The 22,563-nt window shown below is 38.9% G+C and overlaps 1 protein-coding gene across 6 annotated transcripts in view; it reads left to right on the top strand.

Moving 5' to 3' along the window:
- LRRC28 (leucine rich repeat containing 28) overlaps positions 1–22,563 on the top strand; it is a 179,139-nt gene that overhangs the window by 106,330 nt on the left and 50,246 nt on the right. For 5 of the 6 annotated variants that reach the window (XM_049614028.1, XM_049614031.1, XM_049614027.1 and 2 more), the window contains exon 6: positions 13,519–13,725. The exons of the other annotated variant lie outside the window; for it this stretch is intronic. In XM_049614028.1, the coding sequence (XP_049469985.1) occupies positions 13,519–13,725 (207 nt within the window). The remainder of the gene's footprint in view (positions 1–13,518; positions 13,726–22,563) is intronic. 6 annotated transcript variants of the gene reach the window in all.

The raw sequence follows: 22,563 nt of genomic DNA, 5'->3' as shown, positions 1-22,563 counted from the left end.
ACACAGGGCTCGAACCCACCAGCCATGAGATCGTGACCTGAGCCAAAGTCAGATGCTTAACCAGCTGAGCCACCCAGGTGCCCCTTGTCCCCATGCTTTAATAAAATCACTGTTTTGCACCAAAAAGAAAGAAAGAAAGAAAGAAAGAAAGAAAGAAAGAAAGAGAGAAAAATGGCTAAGGAACTAATTGAATTCTGTAAATTTTATACCCAGAATAATTATTCTGCTTCTTTCTAATGTCCAGAGAATCAATATATAGGATTTTTAAAATTTTGATGTTTTAAAATTTTTTGATGTTTATTTTTGAGAGAGAGAGAGCATGAGCAGGGGAGGGGCAGAGAGAGAGGGAGACACAGAATCCAAAGCAGGCTCCAGTCTCTGAGCTGTCTGCATACAGCCTGATGTGGAGGTTGAACCCACAAACTGTGAGATCATGACCTGAGCTGAAGTCGGACGCTTAACCTACTGAGCCAGCCAGGTGCTCCTCATTTCAATACCTTTAAATATGAGACTTGTTTTTTGGTCGAGTGAATGGTCTTTACTGGAGAATGTACCATGTATACCTGAAAAGAAGGTATACTCTGCTGTAGTGTTGTGTAAATGTCAAATTAGGTCTATGGGGTTGATAGTGTAGTATAAGTTTTATGCATCCTTGTTTACATTCTGTCTAGATATTCTATCAGTTATTGAGAATAATGTATTAGAAGCTCTACTTTTCCTTTTTGTTCTGTCAGTTTTTGCTTTATGTATGTTTGGGTCTTTAGAGTCTATGTACTTATAAATTGTTATACATTCCAGAAGGACTAATCGTTTTATTGTCATGAAATGTTCCTATTTGTCTCTTAATAATATTTTTGCTTTAATGTCTATTTTTTCTGATATGAATATAGCTAGTCTATTTCTCTTCTTACTGTTTTTTGCATGGTTTATGTTTTTTTGCATCCGTTTTACTTTCAGCCTATTTGTAAAGTTAAATCTAAAGTGTGCTTCTTAAAGACAACATGGCGTTTCTTAGACCATCTGACATTCTTGTTGGATTGGGTTTTGTTTGTTGACATTCACTGTAATTGTTGATAAGGATGTGTTTACATCATACATTTTGCTATTCGTATTCTACACAAGTCATATCTATTATGTTCCTCTGTATCTCCTATATTGCCTTCTATTGACATTTTTTCATTTTTATTTGAGGTATAATTGCCATATAACATTACATTAGTTTCAAGTGTACAGCATAATTATTTGATATTTGTGTATACTGCAAAATGATCGCTGCAATAAGCCTAGGTAACATCCATCACTATAGTTATAAAAAATGTTTTTCTTGTGATGAGGACTTTTAAGATTTATTCTCTTACCAACTTCCTTTTTTTTTTTTTAATGTTTATTTATTTTTGAGAGAGAGAAAGAGACAGAGTGTGAGCAGGGGAGGGACTGAGAGAGAGGGAGACCCAGAATCCAAAGCAGGCTCCAGGCTCTGAGCTGTCAGCACAGCTGACACTCTGTGTGTGGCGCTGGAACTCATGAACCGCGAGATCATGACCTGAGCTGAAGTCAGATGCTTAACCAACTGAGCCTTCCAGGCACCCCATCTCTCTTACCAACTTTCAAATATGCAATATAGTATTACTAACAATAGTCATGAATACGGTACATTAAATCTGTATGACTTTATTTTATAACTGGAAATTTATACCTTTTGACCCCCTTCTCCTATTTTGCCTGTCCAATCCCCACCCCCAGCAACCACTGTTCTGTTTTCTGTATCTATGAGCTTTTTTTTTAAATTTTTTTTTGTAACGTTTATTTATTTTTGAGACAGAGAGAGACAGAGCATGAACGGGGAAGGGGCAGAGAGAGAGGGAGACACAGAATCTGAAGCAGGCTCCAGGCTTTGAGCCATCAGCCCAGAGCCCGACACGGGGCTCGAACTCACGGACTGCGAGATCGTGACCTGAACTGAAGTTGGACACTTAACCGACTGAGTCACCCAGGCACCCCTATGAGCTTTTTTTTTGTTTCCACATATAAGTGGTATCATATGGTATTTGTCTCTCCCTTACTTATTTCACTTAGCATAATGCCCTCAAAGTCTATCATGTTGTCACAAATGGCAAGATTTCATTCTTTTTTATGGCTGAATAATATTCCATTACACATTTTCTTTATCCATTCATCCATCAATGGGTACTTAGGTTGTTTCTATATCTTGGCTATCACTGAAGTGAACAAGGAGGTGCATATATCATTTTGAGGACATTTTTCTTTGGATAAATACTCAGAAGTGGAATTGCTAGATCATATGGTAGTTCTATTTTTAATTTTTTGAGGAACCTCCATGCTATTTTCCGTAGTAGCTGCACCAATTCATATTCTCAGCAACAATGCATGAGAGAGTCCCTTTTACTCCACATCCTCTCCAACACTTGTTATTTCTTGTCTTTTTTTATAATAGCCAATCTAACAGATATCAGATGATACCACATTTGTGGTTTTGATTTGCATTTCCCTGATGATTAGTGCATGTTTTCATGTGTCTGCTGTCTTATCTGTATGTCTTCTTTGGAAAAATGTTTGTTCACATCTGCCCATTTTTAAATTACATTGGGTCTTTTTTTGCTGTTGAGTTGTAGGAGTTACTTATTTGGGACATTAACCCCTTATCAGATATATAATTTAGAAATATTTTTTTCCCATTCATTAGGTTGCTTATTCATTCTGTTGATGGTTTCCTTTGCTATGCAGAAGTTTTTTAGTTTGATGTAGTCCCACTTGGCTATTTTTGCTTTGGTTGCCTTCGCTTTTGGTGTCAGATTCAAAAAAAATCATCACCAGGACTGATACGAAGGAGTTTACTGCCTGTTTTCTTCTAGGAGTACGGTTTCAGGTCTTACATTCTTTAATCCATTTTGAGTTTATTTTTCTGTATGGTGTAAGATAGTTGCCCACTTTCGTTCTTTTAAATGTGGCTGTCCAGTTTTCTCAACACCATTTATTGAAGACACTTCTGTCCCCATTGTCTGTTCTTGACTCCTTTGTTGTAAATTAATTGACCACATATGCATGGGTTTACTTCTGGGCTCTCTGTTCTGTTCCATGGATTTTTATGTCTATTTTATGCCAATATCATGCTTTTTGATTACTATCATTTGTAATATAGTTTGAAACCAGGGGGTGTGATACCTCCAACTTTGTTCTTTTTCAAGAATGCTCTGGCTATTTGGGGTTTTGTAGTTCCATACAAGTTTCAGGATTATATGTTCTATTTCTGTGAAGGATGCCATTGATATGGCATTGATAGGGTTTCCATTGAATCTGTAGATTGCTTTGGGTAGTATGGACATTTTAACAGTAGTCTTTAAATTCATGAGCACAGTATATCTTTCTATTTATTTGTATCTTCCTCAGTTTCTTTCATCAGTGTCTTATAGTTTTCAATGTACAGGTCTTTCACCTCCTTTGTTAAATTTATTTCTAGTTGTTTTTTTTTTTTTGATGCAATTGGAAATGGAACTGTTTTTTAAATTTCTCTTTCTGATAGTTCATTATTAGCGTATTAAAATGCAACAGATTTTTATATATTGATTTTGTAAGCTATAACTTTATTGAATTTGTTTATTAGTTTAACAGTTTTTTGGTAGAGTCATTAAAATGTTCTCTATATAATGTCATCTGAAGTAGTGACAGTTGTACTTCTTTCTTTCCAGTTGGGATGCTTTTTTGTTTCTTTTTCTTGCTTAATCGATCTTACTAGGATTTCCAATACTATGTTAATAAAAGTGTTAAGAGTGGGCATTCTTGTCTTTTCCTCATCTTAGAGGAAAAGCTTTCAGCTTTTCACCATTGAGTATGATGTTAGCTGTGGGCATCATATATGACCTTTAATATGTTGAGGTAAATTTCCTCTGTGCCCTGTTTCTTGAAAGTTTTTATTATGAAACAGTGTTAAATTTTGTCAAATGCTTTTTCTGCATCTATTGAGATGATCATATGATTTTTACCCTTTATTTTGTTAATGTGGTGTTATTACATTGATTTGAGGATATTGAACCATCCTTACATCCCTGGGATTAGTGCCCATTTGATCATGGTATATGATCCTTTTATGTATTGTTGAACTCAGTTTGCTAATATTTTGTTGAGGATTTTTGTGTTGTTTTTCAGGAATATTGGCTAGTAATTTTCTTTTCTTGGAGCATTTCTGGTTTTGGTATCAAGGTAATGCTGGCCCCATAAAATGAGTTTTGAAGTGCTCTCTCCTCTTCTATTCTTTGGAAGAGTTTGAGAAGGATTGCTGTTAATTTTTCTTGGAATATTTGGTAGAATTCATCAGGAAAGCCATCTGGTCCTGAACCTTTGTTGGGATGTTTTTGATTATTGATTCAGTCTCCTTACTAGTAAATGGTCTGTTCAGATCTTTTGTTTCTTCATGATTCATTCTTGGTAGGTTGTATTTTTCTAGGAATTTATCCGTTTCTTCTAAATTGTTACATTTGTTGGTATATTATTGTTCTTAGTAGTCTCATGTGATCCTTTGTATTTTTGTGGTATCAGTTGTAAGTCTCCTCTTTTATTTCTGATCTTATTTGAGTCCTCTTGTTTTTTCTTGGTGAGTCTACCTAAAGGTTTGACCATTTTGTTTATTGTTTCAAAGAACCAGCTCTTAGTTTCATTAATCTTTTCTATTTCTTTTATTTGTGCTCTGATCTTTATTATTTCCTTGTTTCTATTAACTTTGGGCTTTATTTGTTTTTCTTTTTCTAGTTCCTTAAGATATAAAATTAAATTGCTGGAGTTTTTCTGGTTTCTTGATGTTGGAATTTTTTTGCTATGAATATCCCTCTTAGAACTGATTTTGCTGTACCTCATATAAGTTTCAGTATATTTTATTTCCATTTTCATTTGTCTCAAGGCTTTTTAAAAATTTTTCTCTTGATTTCTTCTTTGGCTCATTGGTTTTTCAGTAGCATGTTGTTTAATTTCCACATATTTGTGAATTTTCTAGTTTTCTTATAATTGATTTTTAGGTGTTTTGTGTGTGTGTGTGTGTGTGTGTGTGTGTGTGTGTGTGTCACTGTCATCATACTTTCCTTCTTTGAACTTGTAATTTTTAGTTCTTTTTTTTATTTTTTAAAGTTAGTTCTAGCCCAGTGTGGGACTTGAACTCATAACCCCAAGATCAAGAGTCGCCTGCTCTACCAACTAAGCCAGCCAGGTGCCATTCTTTTTAGTTCTTTCAATATATTTATTATAGCTGGTTTGAAGTCATTGTCTGCTACATTCAACATCTGGATCCACTTAGAATCATTTTCTGTTTATTAATGTTTTCCTGTGTATGGTTATATTTTCTTGTCTTATTTCATATTTTGTGATTTTTTTTAACATTTATTTATTTTCGAGACAGAGAGAGACAGAGCATGAACGGGGGAGGATCAGAGAGAGAGGGAGACACAGAATCCGAAACAGGCTCCAGGCTCTGAGTGGTCAGCACAGAGCCCGACGCGGGGCTCGAACTCACAGACCGCGAGATCATGACCTGAGCCGAAGTCGGACGCTTAACCGACTGAGCCACCCAGGCGCCCCACATATTTTGTAATTTTTAATGGACACTTTAAATAATGTAGTAACTCTGGATTCTGATTTTTTTTTCCTACATGAGGATTATTGCTATTTCTGTGTACCAATTTGATATTCATAGTAATTTGCCTGGACTAAAAATATGAAATCCATTTCCCCTACAGTGTGTGACCACTTACTTCTCTGTGGTTTTTTTTTTTTCCTTCTTGTTTTAGTTTTAAGACTAACTTATTAGGATTTGATCTATGTAGCTTGGTGGTTGAACACCTTGAGCTAGTAAGACTTCTATTCTCTGTCAGTGGATCTGTGTGTGGATTCAGAAACCCATTTAACATTTAGGCAGTTTCCAGATTTACCCTATTATTTTCTGTTGGGCTCTCTCTTTTCTCCCATGTGCATGCTTGCAAATTCTCTGTAGACCTAGACTTTGTAAATCACTTGAACCCTGTCTGGTCTTCCCTGTGTTTGCTCATGACTTCCTCTCGGCGTGGTATATGTGGAGAGTCTGTCAAATTTCTTCCTGTTTCATATCCCATACCTCCTTGTTAAATGGCCTATCTGCCCAATTTAGTGCTTGCCTCAACCAAGAACATCCCTCAGCCTCATAAAATCATTGGCCTCTCATGTTCACTTGTGACCAAGATTTTGACAAATTATTAAGGACAGTAGGTTATTCACTTTTCATTTCAAATCATGTCAGCCCCCTCCAGCAGTGAAACTGCTGGTTGTTTGTACTCTGCCCTGCCATCTTAGAACTATTGTACCAACCAAGCTGGGTGGAGCGATAGGAGCCACCCCAAGCAAGCATCCCACATATTTCCACTCTTTTTATTGGAAGTGCTGTCGTTTTTTATGAATAAGTGCTTCTCCATTGGTTGAAAACTTTTGGTCAGTTTCCAGAGTACTGAAATGGTTGCTTTTGATAGTTTATAGTTACTTTTTTAGGAGAAGATTTGGCAATCTTCTCACTTCATCCTACTGGAAGGCCCAGCTTTTTTTTTTTCTTTTTGGTTGTTGTTTGCATGATACATGTTTTTATCACTTTATATTTAATCTTTGTATTTATATTTAAAATGGATTCCTTTTAGGGGCTCCTGGATAACTCAGTCAGTTGAGCATCCAACTCTTGATTTTGGCTCAGGTCATGATCCCAGGATCGTGGGATCAAGCCCCATGTTAGGCTCTGCACTGAGCATGGAGCCTGCTTTAGATTCTCTTCTCTCTCTCTCTCTGCCTCCCTCTTCCTCTACCCCTCACACACACTCTCTCTCTCTCAAATAAAAAAATAAATTTAAAAAATGGATTCCTTCTATACTAAGATCTTGTACTTCAATCCAATCCAGTAGTCTCTTTGAATTGGTGTCCTCACGATATTTGCTTTTTTTTTTTTTTTTTTTTAGTTTTTCATTTATTTCTTCTTTAATTTCCTGGTCAACCCATTCATTCTTTACTAGATATTCTTTAACCTCCACGAATTTTATTTTTTTTCTTGTGGTTGATTTCAAATTTCATAGCATTGTGATCTGAAAATATGCATGGTATGATCTTGATCTTTTTATACTTGTTGAGGGCCAATTTTTTTAATATTTTATTTATTTTTGAGAGTGAGAGAGACAGAGCACGAGCAGAGGAGGGGCAGAGAGAGTTGAGGACACAGAATCCGAAGCAGGCTCCAGGCTCTGAGCTGTCAGCACAGAGCCTGATGTGGGGCTCAAGCTCACGAACCACGAGATCATGACCTGAGCCAAAGTCGGCCACTTAACCGACTGAGGTTGAGGGCTAATTTTTGACCCAGTATGTGGTCTATTCTGGAGAATGTTTCTTTGTTTTTTGTTTTTGTTTTTGTTTTAAAATACAATTTATTGTCAAGTTAGCTAACATACAGCGTATACAGTGTGCTCTTTGGTTTTGGGAGTAGATTGCCGTGATTCATTGCTTACATACAACACCCAGTGCTCATCCCAAGAAGTGCCCATCACCCATTTTCTCAATGCCCATCACCCATTTTCCCCCTCCCCCTCCCATTAACCCTCAGTTTGTTTTCTCTATTTAAGAGTCTCTTATGGTTTGCCTCCCTCTCTGTTTGAAAGTATTTTTTTCCCCTTTCCTTACCCAGTGATCGAGAATGTTTTGTGTGCGCTTGAAAAGAATGTATATTCTGTTGCTTTAGGATGAAATGTTCTGAATATATTTGTTAAGTCCATCCAGTCCACTGTGTCATTCAAAACCATTGTTTTCTTGTTGATTTTCTGCTTAGAAGATCAGTCCATTGCTGTAAGTGAGGTGATAAGGCCTCCTAGTATTATGGTATTATTATCAATGAGTTCATGTTTATTACTAATTTATTTATATATTTGGGTACTCCAAAGTTGGGGGCATACATATTTACAACTGTTAGATCTTCTTGATGGATAACCCCCTTAATTAGGATATAATGCCCTTATTTATCTCTTGTTACAGTCTTTGTTTTAAAATCTGGTTTGTGGTTTTTTATTTAAGTAATCTCTACATCCCATGTGGTGCTTGAACTCACAACCCCAAGATCAAGAGTCATGTGCTTCTCTGAGTCAGCCAGGCGCCCCTGGGCTATTTCCTTTTAATGTTATTATTGACCTCTTTAGATTTAGGCCTACCATTTTATTATTAGTTTCCTGTTTGTAACCTCTAGTTTTGTTTCTTTATTCCCTCTTTCCTGTCTTTCCTGTTGTTTAAATATGTTTTAGTATTCTATTTTAATTCATTTATTGGCTTTATAGGCTTCTCTCTTTTAAAACTTATTTTATTTTTGGCTTATTGCATTAGAAGTCACATTATATGTATCTTTCAAAATCTTTGTGGAAACTCCTTTTGCTTTCCTCCACTGACCTTTGTGTCATACTTATCAGAAGTAGTACATCTTCATACATTGAAAATCATACCAGATAATGCTTTGTTTTTTGCCTTCAGCAGTCATGCATATCTTAACTTAAAAGAAGAAAAGTAAGTAGTCTATTAGATTACTCAGTTATAATAACTCTTAAATTTGAAGGCATAATGGCTAAAACTTAGAAAATTTGATGAAAGACCTAAATTTATAGGTTTAAAAAGCGCAGCTAAGGGGGCCTGGCTGGCTCCATTGGTAGAGCATGTAACTCTTGATCTTGGGGTCGTGAGTTCAAGCCCCAAATTGAGTGTCGAGTTTACTTAAAAAACTCAGCTGTGACCCCAACTAGGATAAATCCAAAGAAAGTCATGTACAGATATAGTCAGTCTGTTAATGACTAAAGTCAAAGAACACATCTTGAAAGTACTTAAAGAAATGATTCAAGTACCTGTGGGGTTTTCCTTGGACACCATGGAAGCTGGAGGACAGTGGAACATCTTTAAAGATGTACTGAGAGAAAAGAATGGCCAACCTAGAATTCTATATCTAATGAAAATAATCTTTAGGAAATTACAGTGATAATGGCACTTCCAGATAAAGGAGAACTAAGAGAAGTTGTTGTCAGCATACCTGCTCTACAAGAAACACTAAGTTTTTCAGTCTGACTGAACTGATAAAAGCAGGAATCTCAGATTTTCAGGAATGAAGGAAGAGCAGCAGAGTTACTTAAGAGCATCCTATTGTCCTGGCCTCAGTGTAATCTTCCGACTTGACCACATTTGCTAGGTTTATGTTTGGCTGACAGTTGCCTAGTTTTTAGCTTGAGTCCACACTTACGATTCTGTTTCTTTATTTCTCCTGAAGTATTGCTATCCCCAGGCTTATTTCCTGTTTCTTTTGTTTAAGTTAGAATCTTAGGGGCACCTGGGTGGCTCAGTCAGTTAAGTGTCCCACTTCAGCTCAGGTCATGATCTCATGGTTCATGAGTTTGAGTCCCACATTGGGCTCTACACGGACAGCGCAAAGCCTGCCTTAGATTCTCTCTCTCTCTCTCTCTCTCTCTCCCTCCCTCCCTCTCCCTCTCCCTCTCCCTCTCCCTCTCCCTCTCCCTCTCCCTCTCCCTCTCAAAATAAATACATAAACTTAAAAAAATGTTAAATTCTCAGATTTTTTGTTTGACTCCATTACTTTCCAAAAATGTATTTTCCGTTGGCTGAGCTTAAGCAAGTATATTTTTTAATCAATTATTGAAGTTAAGATAACCATGTGTAGTCTTAGATTTGTGTCCTGGTATAAAATGGTCATGAAAATCAGGCTTAATTGAGTCTGCCTAGAAGCTATTTAATTTTGTTTCTCTTCCTCACATACTTTCATAGTATGACAAAATAATTTTCCAAACACATTATACATAGTACTCAACTCAGTACTTCAGTTGAAATAACAGTTTGAGTTTTTTGCAACAGTTTGAAAGGCCTAAATAATAAGCTACTAAGAATAACATCCTTTTGTTGTATTTGTTCATTTAATATATGCAGTCCTGCATGTTTCAGATTTAATAAAATGCTTTTTATTCATCTCATATAGAAAGTAAGAAATGTCAGCTTTTCGTATCCTTCCAGTTCCTAGTCCTTTGACCTTTGGTACTGACAGTATTGTGTTTCCCTTTTTTTTTGTCAGAAATGTTATTAATTTTAGTATCTGAAATATGTGTGCATGTCTACGAAAGCAGAGTATAAATATTGATCTGTTACCACTGTAAAAAGTAAATCATCACGTTATGGAAAATTTTAAATCATAATCACGTATTATTTCCCCATCTCACGATACAATAAGGCAATGATGAATCAAAATGGTAGATAATGGCAAGCCTTCGTAATTTTTGCAGCCACATCAAAATACTTTTTTACAACTTTAATTATTTTGGAAATAATGATTAAAATAATTTATTTTGCTTGCTCCCATGTGATTTTTGATAGATTTTTCAAATTTCTTTAAATACATGGTTTAATAGATGCTGCAATTCAAAAGTATTGGTATAATTTTAGTCTTTTCATAAAAAATAAAGTTTTTGACATTGGCATCACCATACTTAGAGTGTAATAATCTAGAAACGCTAAAATTATCCTTGACCAGTTTTTATTTCACTATTTTCTGTTTCTAATCAAGCATACTTGATGCTTTTCTTAAAATGTTTCTGGAATTCTTTGAATTTGTCACGCTGCCTCTGTTCTCATCAAATGTCTACTTGTTTTCTCAGCCTAGAATCTCTTTCCATTCCATTGCTTTTTATATATCCATCGTTCTAGTTTTTTCAAAAGAGTGCTATTCGTCTTCAAGAATCTTCAGGAAATGTCGTGTTCTCACTACAGTAAACCCAAGCTTCTCTACCCACTATTCATTACTACTCATGCCCCCATGAAGCCTTTCACATTGAACTTATTTCCTACTCTTCTCCCATAGATATTTGTTAGGTTCCAAATAGCCCATTGTGTGTGCTGTATTTGTTATTTCACTTCCATGCCTTTCCAGATCTTTCAGTCCCACCCCCGCCCCCTGCTGGGAATGCTATATCCATTTTTCTTTTCACCTATTCAAGTTGTTGTCTCCTCCAGGCTTTGCAAAAGCTTCTCCAGCCCCTCATCTACCTCCTCTTTCTCTGACCTCCTGTCATGCATTGTCTTTTATACGTAATGCAATTCTCAGTGGTGGAGACCTGGTCTCTTTTTTCTCTGGCACCTTGCCCTGTGGTTTGTAGCTGATTGGTTGTATTTCCATCCCATTTCACTTCTATAATCACTTTATAAAGTGATGTCAGGAAAGCTTCTTGGTGCTATTTACTCAGTTCTAGAACATAATGATTCTTCCCTCAACTTCCTCACCCCATACTACCCAAATCAGAAACATTTTTTGGTGTGAATTAGGTAGGTAGATAGGCAGATATACCTAAATGAAATGCTGTGCTAATGGAACCAAGAATGAAATTGACTCCTGTGTGCACCAGTTTGGTTCAAATAGAACAAAACTCCAATTAAGCATCACAGACTGTTCCCTGAATCCTCCCTGCCCTTTTGCAAATGCATACGTTGTCCAGTATTAGGGAAATTGTGGAATAAAGTATGAATTTCCTAGCATAAATCCCTTGTAATATAAAAATAACTAGAAATTAATACATTTTGTACTAGTACTATTTTTTATTAAAAATAGTTACTAAAAATACTCCAGGTAGCCGTCTCTAACAAAGAGTGACCAACTTTTTCCGTAAATGGCAAGATAGTGAATATTTTTAAGCTTTGCAGGCCACATACGGTCTCTGCCATGTATTCTTTTTTGCCTTTGTTGGGTTTTTCTTGCCACCTTTTATTACTTATTTATCTTTATCTATCTATTTATTTATTGAGAAAGAGAGAGAGAGAGCAAGAGAGTGAGCACATGCAAGTAGGGGAGGGACAGAGGCAGGAGGGAGAGAATCCCAAGTAGTCTCCATGCTGAGCACAGAGCCCGATTGTGGGGCTCAATCCCATGACCCTGGGATCATGATTGCAGCTGAATATAAGAATCAAACACTTAACAGACTAAGCCACCCAAGCACCCCAATCACCTTTTAAAAACATAAAAACTTGGGTGTCTGGGTGGCTTAGTCCATTAAGCATCCAACTCTTGAATTTGGCTCAGATCATGATCCCAGGGTTGTGGGATTGAGTCCCGCATTGGGCTCTGCACTGAGCATGGAGCCTGCTTAAGATTCTCTCTCTCTCTCTCTCTCTCTCTCTCTCTCTCTCTCTCTCTTTCTCTCTCTCTCTCTGTCTGCCCCTTTCCCCCTGTTGGTACTCTCTCTGTGTCTAAAATTAAAAAAATAATAAAAACAAAATGTAGAAGCCAGTTTTAGCTTGGAAGCAGTACAGAAGTGCACCATGGGCCAGAGTTTGCCGAAGAGCCCTAGTTTGCCAACCCCTGGTCTGTAGCAGTAAGAAAAGGTAATCTGTATAACTGGGCATCCAAGAGGGTAGAAGACTTTCTGTCCAGTAGAGAAGACATTGCTAATACTAACCCTAGCCCTGAACAAACTGGGATGTGCCCAATGGGGTGCAGTAAAGTAGCAGGAAACCTTACCCTGAGAGGAACAGGGTCAGGGTTAGAGAAGGCCAAGAGATGGCCGCTGAGGTCTTCAACTTGGAAGTTCATGATGAGGAAGAAGTAGACTTGCCCTACACAGGGCTTCCTGTAGAGGCTTGAGTGGATTGTGCTGTCCTGACGGAATAAATGTCCTTTCCTTAGAGATCACTTAGCAGAACTTACCCTGCCCAGAGAGGCTTGGGGGTGGTTTTAACTGAGAAGGACAAAGTACCTTGTAACAACCTCCCAACCTTCAGACTTGGCATGATTGTACTCCCCGTGGAACAGATTACAACTATGGGTATTGCCAATGAGGGCATATTGAAGTAAATGGAAGGACTTCATTTGGGTGGAATTAAAGTAAATCTTCATAGGATGTGTACACTTTGAGTGGGTTTGTAATAAAGAACCACATGCTTGGACAATATCTAAAAATGTTACCTACCGATAATTTAATCTTATTATATTCTTCACCATGGTGAAAATTTCCAAAAGACATCCTAATTTTTTGTCCAAAAGTTTTTCTGTTTAGTTCATATGAACAAGATGCACTCCCTGGGATACTATATATTTTTAAGTCTCCTACTGTTTACTTAGATAGAAGTCACAAAAGTAGCAAAGTCACTTCACCTTGAAGTGACTGTAACTGTTCTTTTCCCACACTAGCAACAACTTTCGATTTCATCAAGAAGCAGAAGCCCTAGTAACAGACTTCTGGCTCATGTTCACTACCTTGTATCTCTCCCCTTTCCAAGCTAGCCCTCTTTTCCATTAAGAAAAAAACGTTGGCAGGCTAATTTAAAGACACCTACCTCTGTTGGATTATTTGCATACTTCAGCATTCATGTTTCTGGAAATCATGGCAGCTACTGATTTTATTTGTTTGAACTGTTACAGTATTGATTCATTTTATTCACTTAATTTAATCAGAATGCGATTTATCTTAATTTTGATTTTGGTTGTAGAGGTTGGCGATTTGAAGGAGCTGCAGACACTAGACATTTCTACCAATCGTTTGCTAACTTTACCCGAGAGGCTTCACCTGTGCCTTTCTCTGCAGTACCTCACTGTGGACCGAAATCGTCTATGGTGTGTGCCCCGTCATCTCTGCCAGCTGCCCAGCCTCAATGAGCTCTCCATGGCTGGAAATCGTCTTGCGTTTTTGCCACTTGGTAAGTGATCATGTTTGGATGGCAAAGCAAAAAAGCCAAAGAATAGGATGGAAAGCCTTTGCTTCCTTGACTAGTAAGGATAAGGTGGTTTCCTTCATTCTGTTCACCTTGAATATTGCCTCTCTGAATCCATTTTTGTAGTGAACAAAGCATCATTCATTCCCAGTTGACCAAAAATGTTTATTTCAGGTAGGGACCTCGTATTTGGTAACAAATCTGTGCTGAAATGTTGTTTAGACACAAAACGTATGTGACAGGAGAGGATTTGCTCTGAAAAAGGAATTAAAACATATGTGTTTGTATTATACATTTAAGACCATAAAATTAACAGAGGATATTGAGCAATCTGGAAGGATAGCTACTGGTACAAAGATACCTGTTTAGATGTTGAATTCAATGTAAAACAATGTGTATTGGATTAGAATGATTAGAATTGCCAGACTACACAATTTTTAAAACTTTAAAATTGCCTGAACTGCCTGCTGCGCTAGAAATGTCACACTGGCTAACAAATAATATATGATGCACTCTTGATTTCCATAGCTGGCCCATTTTAATAATACAATACATTTATTTTCACTGAGAATTGTATTTTGTTAGCTTGTAAGAAACAAAGTTGCCATTAAAAAAAAAATTAAAATATGAGCCCCCATAGAACCCTAAGCCACCACAGTAAGCCTCCTATGATCTTACTCATAAAAGCATTTTTTATAATGAATAATTTATGCCTCATGGCAGTGGAGTATATCATTTACTAGCCCCTGAAAGGAAATATTTCCACCATAATACAGTACATGGGGCACCTGGGTGGCTCAGTTGGTTAAGCATACGACTTCAGCTCAGGTCACGATCTCAGTGTTCATGAGTTTGAGCCCTGCATTGGGTTCTGTGCTGACAGTTCAGAGCCTGGAGCCTGCTTCAGATTCTGTGTGTCCCTTTCTCTCTGCCCCTTTCTCACTTGCTCTCTGTCTCTCTCTGTCTCAAAAATAAATAAACATTTAAAAATAATAATAAAAAATACAATACACATACTATTTTCAATTAAAAATAACTGGGAAACATGAAAATCAATTTGAATAATAACAAATAATTATCCACTTTAAGAAGATTACTTTTCCATAAATATAAATAAATTCTATACTTAGAAAATTAACAAGATGAAATAAAGCCATTTCAGAAGCCGGTTACATTTCTAAGAAATCAGAGCTTTCTTTCAAGTGAGAAAAATATCACAGGGCTCTCGGGTGGCTCAGTTGGTTGAACGTCTGACTCTTGATTTCAGCTCAGGTCATGATCTCACAGTTGTGAGATTGAGCCCTGTGTTGGGCTCTATGCTGACAGTGCAGAGCCTGCTTGGGGTTCTCTCTCTCCCTCTCCCTCTCCCCTGCTCATTCTTTCTCTCTCTTTCTCTCTTTCTCAAAATAAATAAACTTAAATCAAGTGAGGGGGCACCTGGGTGGCTTAGTCTCATGGTTCATGAGATCGGCACTGACAGTGCAGAGCCTGCTTGGGGTTCTCTCTCTCTCCCTCTCTCTCTGCCCCTCCCCTGCTCACACTGTGTCTGTCTCTCTCAAAATAAATAAATAAACTTAAAATAATTTTTTAAAAAAATCAAGTGAGAAAAATACTAAATATAAAGAGATTAAAAAACTAAATGTACCTGCTGCATGAACCACAGGTTATAAAACAATTACAGTGGTCAAGTACCAAGCTACAAATCCAAAAATCCGAGTTCTAACCTGGTACCACCACTCCATGGTGCATGACCTGGAGTAAATCACTGAAACTTTTCTGAGCTTCATTTACCGTATCTGTAAACCAGAAATAATAGCATTTATCCTGTTTACTTTAGAGTTATTTTGAAGTTGAATAAGATAGTTCATGTATAAGAGCTATAAAGTGGTATACAAATGCAGATGACTCAAAAGAGAAGGTACAACTTGTGGATTACCATATCCTGCTTTTTAAAAGTTCTGTCCTCAGGAGCCTGGGTGGCTCAGTTGCTTGGGCATCTGACTCTTGATCTCAGCCCAGGTCTTGATCTCAGGGTCGTGAATTCAAGCCCTGTGTTGGGTTTCACGCTGAGCGGGAAGCCTTCTTTAAAGAAAAATAAAAACAAAAGTTTTGTCCTCCTTCTCATATCAAGACCCTTTGTAGTAACCACCCGGACTTGTATTTACCACTTCCTAAGAGCTGCTGCCTATACCAACGCTAACTCCCTACCAAGTGATTGCTAGGACAGTAGGGTCAGTGCTGATAAATGAATTGAGGAAAGGAGTGTGGGAGGGAAGTGAAGGATGTGATGATTTGATTTGTGTGGTGTAGAACTCAGTGGTATAACATCAGCCCTCGGGGTAAAGGTGGAAATTCCATTAGAAGCAACCATGGTTTGACTCTCCGGTGTAACCAGAAACAGATTAGCTTGTTAAATCTGAAGTTGCCCATACTATTGTTGGTAGGATTATTATTACTGTCATTGTTACCACTGACCACATATATAAGGAGTGTTTCCATGAGTAATGCTACTGCAAGTATTTGTAAGAACAATCATGTATTGAATTAGGGATTCTGTTAGGCACGGTACAGAGGCTCTCTAATTTAATTATTACAGAACCTATTGTTCTGTTATACAAAACCTATTGACAACTTAACTTTACAGATGAGGAAATTGAGGTTCAGAGAAGTTAAGTAACCCACCCAGAATCAGCTAGTGAGAGACAGAATGAGTTGCAAACTCTGTCTGATTCTCATCTCCACATTCTTTCCACTTTGACAAGCTATCTCCGCATTCCAGGCATGATCCCTCTGCTAGGGGACTTCACTTGGGAATATGGCCACTTCCAATGCCAAATTTGGGCAGCTATTTTGGACTCATACACTCCTATGGAAATGCTAGCGGGCCCTATTCAGTCTCTGTCTATTTGCTTAGCAGGGTCTGCCTGCCAGAAGGTGTAGCTTTGTCTCACCTGCCCACTCTGGACATCAACCGGGTGCTCCCAGTTACTTGTTTCTAATCTGTCTTTAGCAGATCCTGTAGTAAGAAGAATCTTCAGCTTAGGCCAAAGACCAGAGTTTATCTAGCTCTCTGTTGGTGTTAGCCACTCTTCTTACTTTGCCTGGTCCCTCCCACCTCGGTGGAGTTCTTGATTCCTTCATTTTGAAGTTGTGTTGCTAACAACTTGATTTCCTTGTCGTCTTCTTTCTTCTATGACATATGCTTTGTCTCAAGTCTGAACCATTCACCCAACAACTGGCCCCATCCTGCCTCTGGCTCTGATCTGCAGCCCTGTTTTCATGTCTGATACCAGAGGTACGCTGACCAGAATGCCATCCAGCTCTGGACCCTAGAAGCCTAGAAGCCCGTATACAATTGGACTTTTTAAACTAAATGAAATCTTGTTTACCAGTCTTTTGCCTTTGGGGGCCTTCTCAAGTGCAGCCAGTCTCCTTTGTCTTGCCTGTTCTACCTTGCTCACTGAGGCTTGTCCAACCATGGCACCTTATTATGCTGGTCATTTGCCACTCATTCTTACCTGTCGTTTTAGCAGTGGCACAGCCAGACGTGTGTTGTGGTGGTGGCAGTGGTGTTGGGTGTTGGGATAAAAGAGAAGCCAAGGGAACTTGACCACTGTGAGTGCTTGTGGTGCCGAGGAGTGGCATTGTCTGTCAGGCTGCACGTTACAGCAGCGGATGGCAGGAGTGGCAGTGGCTGGTACACGGTGACAGAAGTGGTCGTTGGGTAGAAGACACAGTCCACGAAACACTGCCTGGCTGCTTTTCTGCTTTGGCAACTCAGTTAGTTATTTACTGGCGCATCTTCTTTGTGTGCCCTGGTAAACGCCGGCATGGGTAAGGAAGTGGGCATCTGTTCGTCAGCACTCAGGGTTCAGCGGTGAGTAGAGCCTTGCAGGTTAATTTCTGTCTCTGGGTTTCTCATCACCTCTAAAACCTTGGCCCTGTGTTCGGAGAGGCTTCCTCTGTGCACTGGTCAATAGGGTGTCAGAGAGTGTGAGAGGCAGGCGGATCTGCCCTGGGCTCTGAGGAGGGTCCCTCCCAACAGTCGAGGTGACCGCAACTCTCAAGCCTGGAGTTACGGACAGCCCAGGAGACGGAAGCAGTTTCACACTCCCCTGGGCGCCATCCCGGCTCACAAGGCTCACGGCCCTGGCGGGACACAGGCCCGTGGTAGGTAGGTTAGCTTTTGCCATAGGAAGATGTAGGAGCAAGAGGAGGAAGCTGCAAATTGTCCGAAGAAAGAAACAGGCTGCCTGAAGCAGTGCTCCGCCCTGGTCTCGGACTGAGTCTCTGAGAACAGCTGAAATAAAGGGTTGGGAAGCACGGGTGGCCTTTCTATCTTGTTGTATTGGGTGAATCTTCATAAAGAAGTGGGTGAGACGACCAGAGAGGGCTTTGAAAGTTTGGAGACAGGGTCATCTGTGAAGGTGAGGACGTTGAATCCGAGAGAAAAATCAGCCCTTTTCTCCATCTTGTTTGTGGGTTTTGTGGGGGAGGGGGAGTTGTTTTCTTTTCTGGTTTGTTTTTTAATACGGTGAAGGTGGCGTTGGAAAGGGAATTCAGTTGAGTCTTTCAGAGAAAAATAAATCCGTAGCTGTCCTTCCGTGGTGTTTGTGTACTTGCTACCTTTTTTCGAACTCCTTTCTCATAAACCAAAGCTGTCTAGGGGCGCCTGGGTGGCTCGGTTGGTTAAGCGTTCGACTTTGGCTCAGGTCATGATCTCGCAGTTCGTGAGTTCAAGCCTCACATCAGGCTCTGTGTTGACAGCTCAGAGCCTGGAGTCTGCTTTGGGTCCAGTGTCTCCCTCTCTCTCTCTCTCTCTCTCTCTGCCCCTCCTCTACTCATGCTGTGTGTCTCTCTCTCTCAAAGATAAATAAACATTACAAAAAAAAATTTAAACCAAAGCTGTCTAATGGTAAGAACCATCAAGGACAGAGTCAGATGAAGCATGCAGCTGCTGGCACTGCCTTTCCTCAGAGAACGGAACTTCTCTTGGAGACTTAGCTAATAAGGACGCCTCTTTACAATAGCTAGGAGATACTATGTGGGGACACACACACACACACACACACACACGCACAACCAGAGTTTTCAAATATGCGTCTCTTATGTCTAAATGTGATTCTGCAAGCACAGTACAGGAACTTGAAGGCTTAAGAAACAGGTGCTAGAATATCTCTGCCTGCGGTTGGAGGTAGGAATCTTATTTCGGGGAGTTACTTACTGAATTCAGTTGCTTGCCAAAGAAGGTTGACCTAGAAGAAAAGCAATTTTTTATGGGGCCTCTTAAAAGAATGTCATGTTTCAGCCTCTTCAGAAAGCAGCTATAGAAGGTGTATGTTGGATGACGTAAATCACTTGTAATGCTAGTAAACCATATGACTCTTGGAGTACATTCTTTTTAAGATGAACAGATGCGTTAAGAAAGAAGGATGCTCCTATTCTAACTATACCATAATAATGGTAATTGAGTGACAGATTGGTCTACTAACAGAAGCTTTTTCCACAGTGCTTACTATCAGTGAGAACAGGGAAATGAAAGCTGTGATGTTCACTAGAGATTTTGAAATGTATTTGTTGATTTAATAGAGTTCTGTACACTAGCTCGCTCCTAGAGTTGTGACTCATCTCTGGGCTTTTGAAAGTAGGAAAATACAAAGGAAAGGGTTTCTGCCCCCCTCCCCCACCTTAGGCTTTTTTTTTTTTTTTTAAACCAGGTGTACCTGGTTTCTTTTGCATAATGAATAAGCCTGATTATTCAGTAATGTTCACAGCTTATTTAATGATGAATAATAGATATATGTACCATGAGGTTGCCCATGCACAAACTGGCTGTGGAAGGGCATCCTTTAGCGAGCCCCTAGGAAGTGCTGTGTCATCTAAACTCAATGTCAGTCACTTCTGTAGTTTAAGGAAACAAGAGAACAAAAGTTGCACCCACCTTAGCAGGTGGAACTTTCGACTATTTGAAAACAACCAACGAATTCTTTTTTTTTTAATGTTTATTTACTTTTGAGAGAGAGAGAGAGACAGAGTGTGACCAGAGGGAGGGGCAGAGAGAGAGAGGGAGACACAGAATCTGAAGCAGGCTCCAGGCTCCACTCTGTCAGCACAGAGCTCTGTTGTGGGGCTCGAACTCACAAACCACGAGATCATGACCTGAACCGATTGAGCCGCCCAGGCGCTCCAACAACCAACAAATTCTTAACTAAGAACATTTGGCAGATGACTCTGAGATTTATAGAATATTCTAGTACATAAACTACCATGGAGTGAACCCAAACCTTAGAGAATAACTTCCTGCTAACAGGAAATTATGTGGGTTTCTAAACCAGTCCCAGAGCCATTCCTTCTAGGAGATTCTAGTAGTGCAGTGTTTATGTTCTCAGAAAGAGTTACTCTGTGTGCCACAGACGTGCTGTGAGGGAGGCGACCACTCCATTACTGCTATGGAGTAATCAGAGACATCGAGCATGACTTTGATAAGGAGGTAAAACTGGCCCTTTTATCACATAACAGGAGATCACTCCAGTTTTCTGTAGAAGTTGTGTTGTTTTTTCCTTTATAGGAATTGGATACCTCGTATAGAAATAAAAACGTTTATGTCAAGTATGGTGCCATTTTAGAAAGTAGCTTCTAGGCATTTTCAAAACTTACACTGAAATCCCTTCTCTCATTGCAAATGGCATATAAAAGATACAAATCTGTTAACTGTGCTTTTTTTCCCATTGGTTCTTGTGCTTGTTCGCTCTGTATCAGCTTAGAAAGTCCACAAAAGAATGTTTCCTGTTTTTTAAGAAAATATTTAAGTCCACGCAGTGAAACTACTCAAACTTCAAACCAGTATGGAAACCACTTAATAATTCTGTAATCTCAGACTTAGAGATGAATGTAAACTGCACTCTGCTGAACCGTGAATGTATTTGATCTGCAGCTTGAAGAACTACTGCCTTGAGGTCATTGTTTAATGGGAATTATTTCCAAAGTTTTTAGCCTTAAATCAGTTTCACTGCTTAGAAGGTTTGTTAGTACAGAGCAGCAGTCCCTGAGTTTGGAATTAGCCCTGTGTTTGAGTAGAAGTTATGATGACTGCTTTCCAAGGAGAGACCCAAGCATGCCTCTAATATGTTCTGTGGGGATTATTGGGTATGTCTCTAATCAAAGGCATAGTGAAACAGGAGAAAAGGGTTTGAAAACAAGGCTCAAAAACTAGTAATGGAAAAAAATGAGAGAGAATTATTCTGTCAGTTAAAGTCCATGCAGACTTTGTTTCAGGAATAAAGTTATTATAAGTCTTGTATTTCTTTGAGAAAGTAGATATTCAGTGCTCTTTTTTGAGCTCTACCTTTTTTACAAGGATTAGTAACAAAAAATATTTATTCATCTTTGTGCTGCTTACTCATCTGATCCCTTTCCGCTGTCTTATTGCTACCTCTGCTTTGTTTTTCTTGTATCACAGTAAGCCTTTGCTCTTGCCTTAAAGTTTTCTTGAGGAGTGAATATGATTGTTGAACATGGCTTCTGCAGCATGGGCCACACACTGACTGTACTGTGCTAATGTGTGAAGAGTTCACCTAGTGTAGGTGAGCTTTAAATGAACAACTGTGTGTGTTTCTCTAAGTTTTGAAATAGGACTTGGGGATAGGAAAGTGACTAAATATGAAAAAGCTAGCCCTGTTTTCTTAAATACGAGTTAAAAAAAAAAGAGCAGCTGCTTATTCTTTAAAAGGTACAGATGTGACAGTGTTACAATAGCCATACGATCCAAAGCAGTCTACAGGTTCAGTACAATTCCTATCAAAATACCAATGGCATTTTTTCACAGGACTAGAAGAAAATAATCCTAAAATTTGTATGAAACCACAGAAGACCCCAAATAGCCAAAGCAATTCCTGAGAAAGAAGAACAATGTGGGAAGTATCATTTCAAGCTGTGTTATAAAGCTATAATAATCAAAACGGTATGGCGCTGGCATAAAAACAGACACAGAGATCAATGGAACAGAATAGAGAGACCAGAAATAAACCCACACTTACATGGTTAATTAATTTCCGGCAAAGTGGGCAAGAACATCCAGTGGGGAAAAGACAGTCTCTTCAAGAAATGGTGTTGGAAAAACTGGACAGCAAAATGCAAAGGAATGAAACTGGGTCACTTTCTTACACCATGTATGAAAATCAACTCAGAATGGATTAAAGACTTAGATATGAGACCTAAAAGCATAAAACACCTAGAAGGAAACACAGGCGGGTGACCTCTTTGACATCAGTTTTAGTGATATTTTTTTGGATCTGTCTCCTCAGGCAAGGGCAACAAGAGTGAAAATAAATGGGATTATATTCAAACTAAAAAGCTTTTGCACAGTGAAGGAAACCAGCAACAAAATGAAAAGGCAACCTACTGAATGAGAGAAGTAGTTGCAAATTACATATCCGATAAGGGGCAGAAAGAGAGGGAGACACAGAATCGGAAACAGGCTCCAGGCTCCGAGCCATCAGCCCAGAGCCTGACGCGGGGCTCGAACTCACGGACCGCGAGATCGTAACATCCAAATTTATAAAGAACTCATAAAACTCAGTATCAAAAAAATACACAAACTGATTAAAAAATGGACAGAGGACCTGAATAGACATTTTTCCAAAGAAGACATACAGATGGCCAACAGGCACATGAAAAGATGCTCAACATCACTAACCAGCAGGGAAATGCAAATCAAAGCCACAATTTGATATGTCACCTCACACCTGTCAGAATAGCTAATGTCAAAAAGACAAGAAGTATTTGGTGAGGATGTAAGAAAAGGGAACCCTGTGCACTGTGGTG

The sequence above is a fragment of the Panthera uncia genome, assembly GCF_023721935.1.
Source record: "Panthera uncia isolate 11264 chromosome B3 unlocalized genomic scaffold, Puncia_PCG_1.0 HiC_scaffold_1, whole genome shotgun sequence".
Taxonomy (NCBI): domain Eukaryota; kingdom Metazoa; phylum Chordata; class Mammalia; order Carnivora; family Felidae; genus Panthera; species Panthera uncia.
Note: the sequence above shows the minus strand (reverse complement) of the source record. Positions and strands in the feature narration are given on the sequence as shown.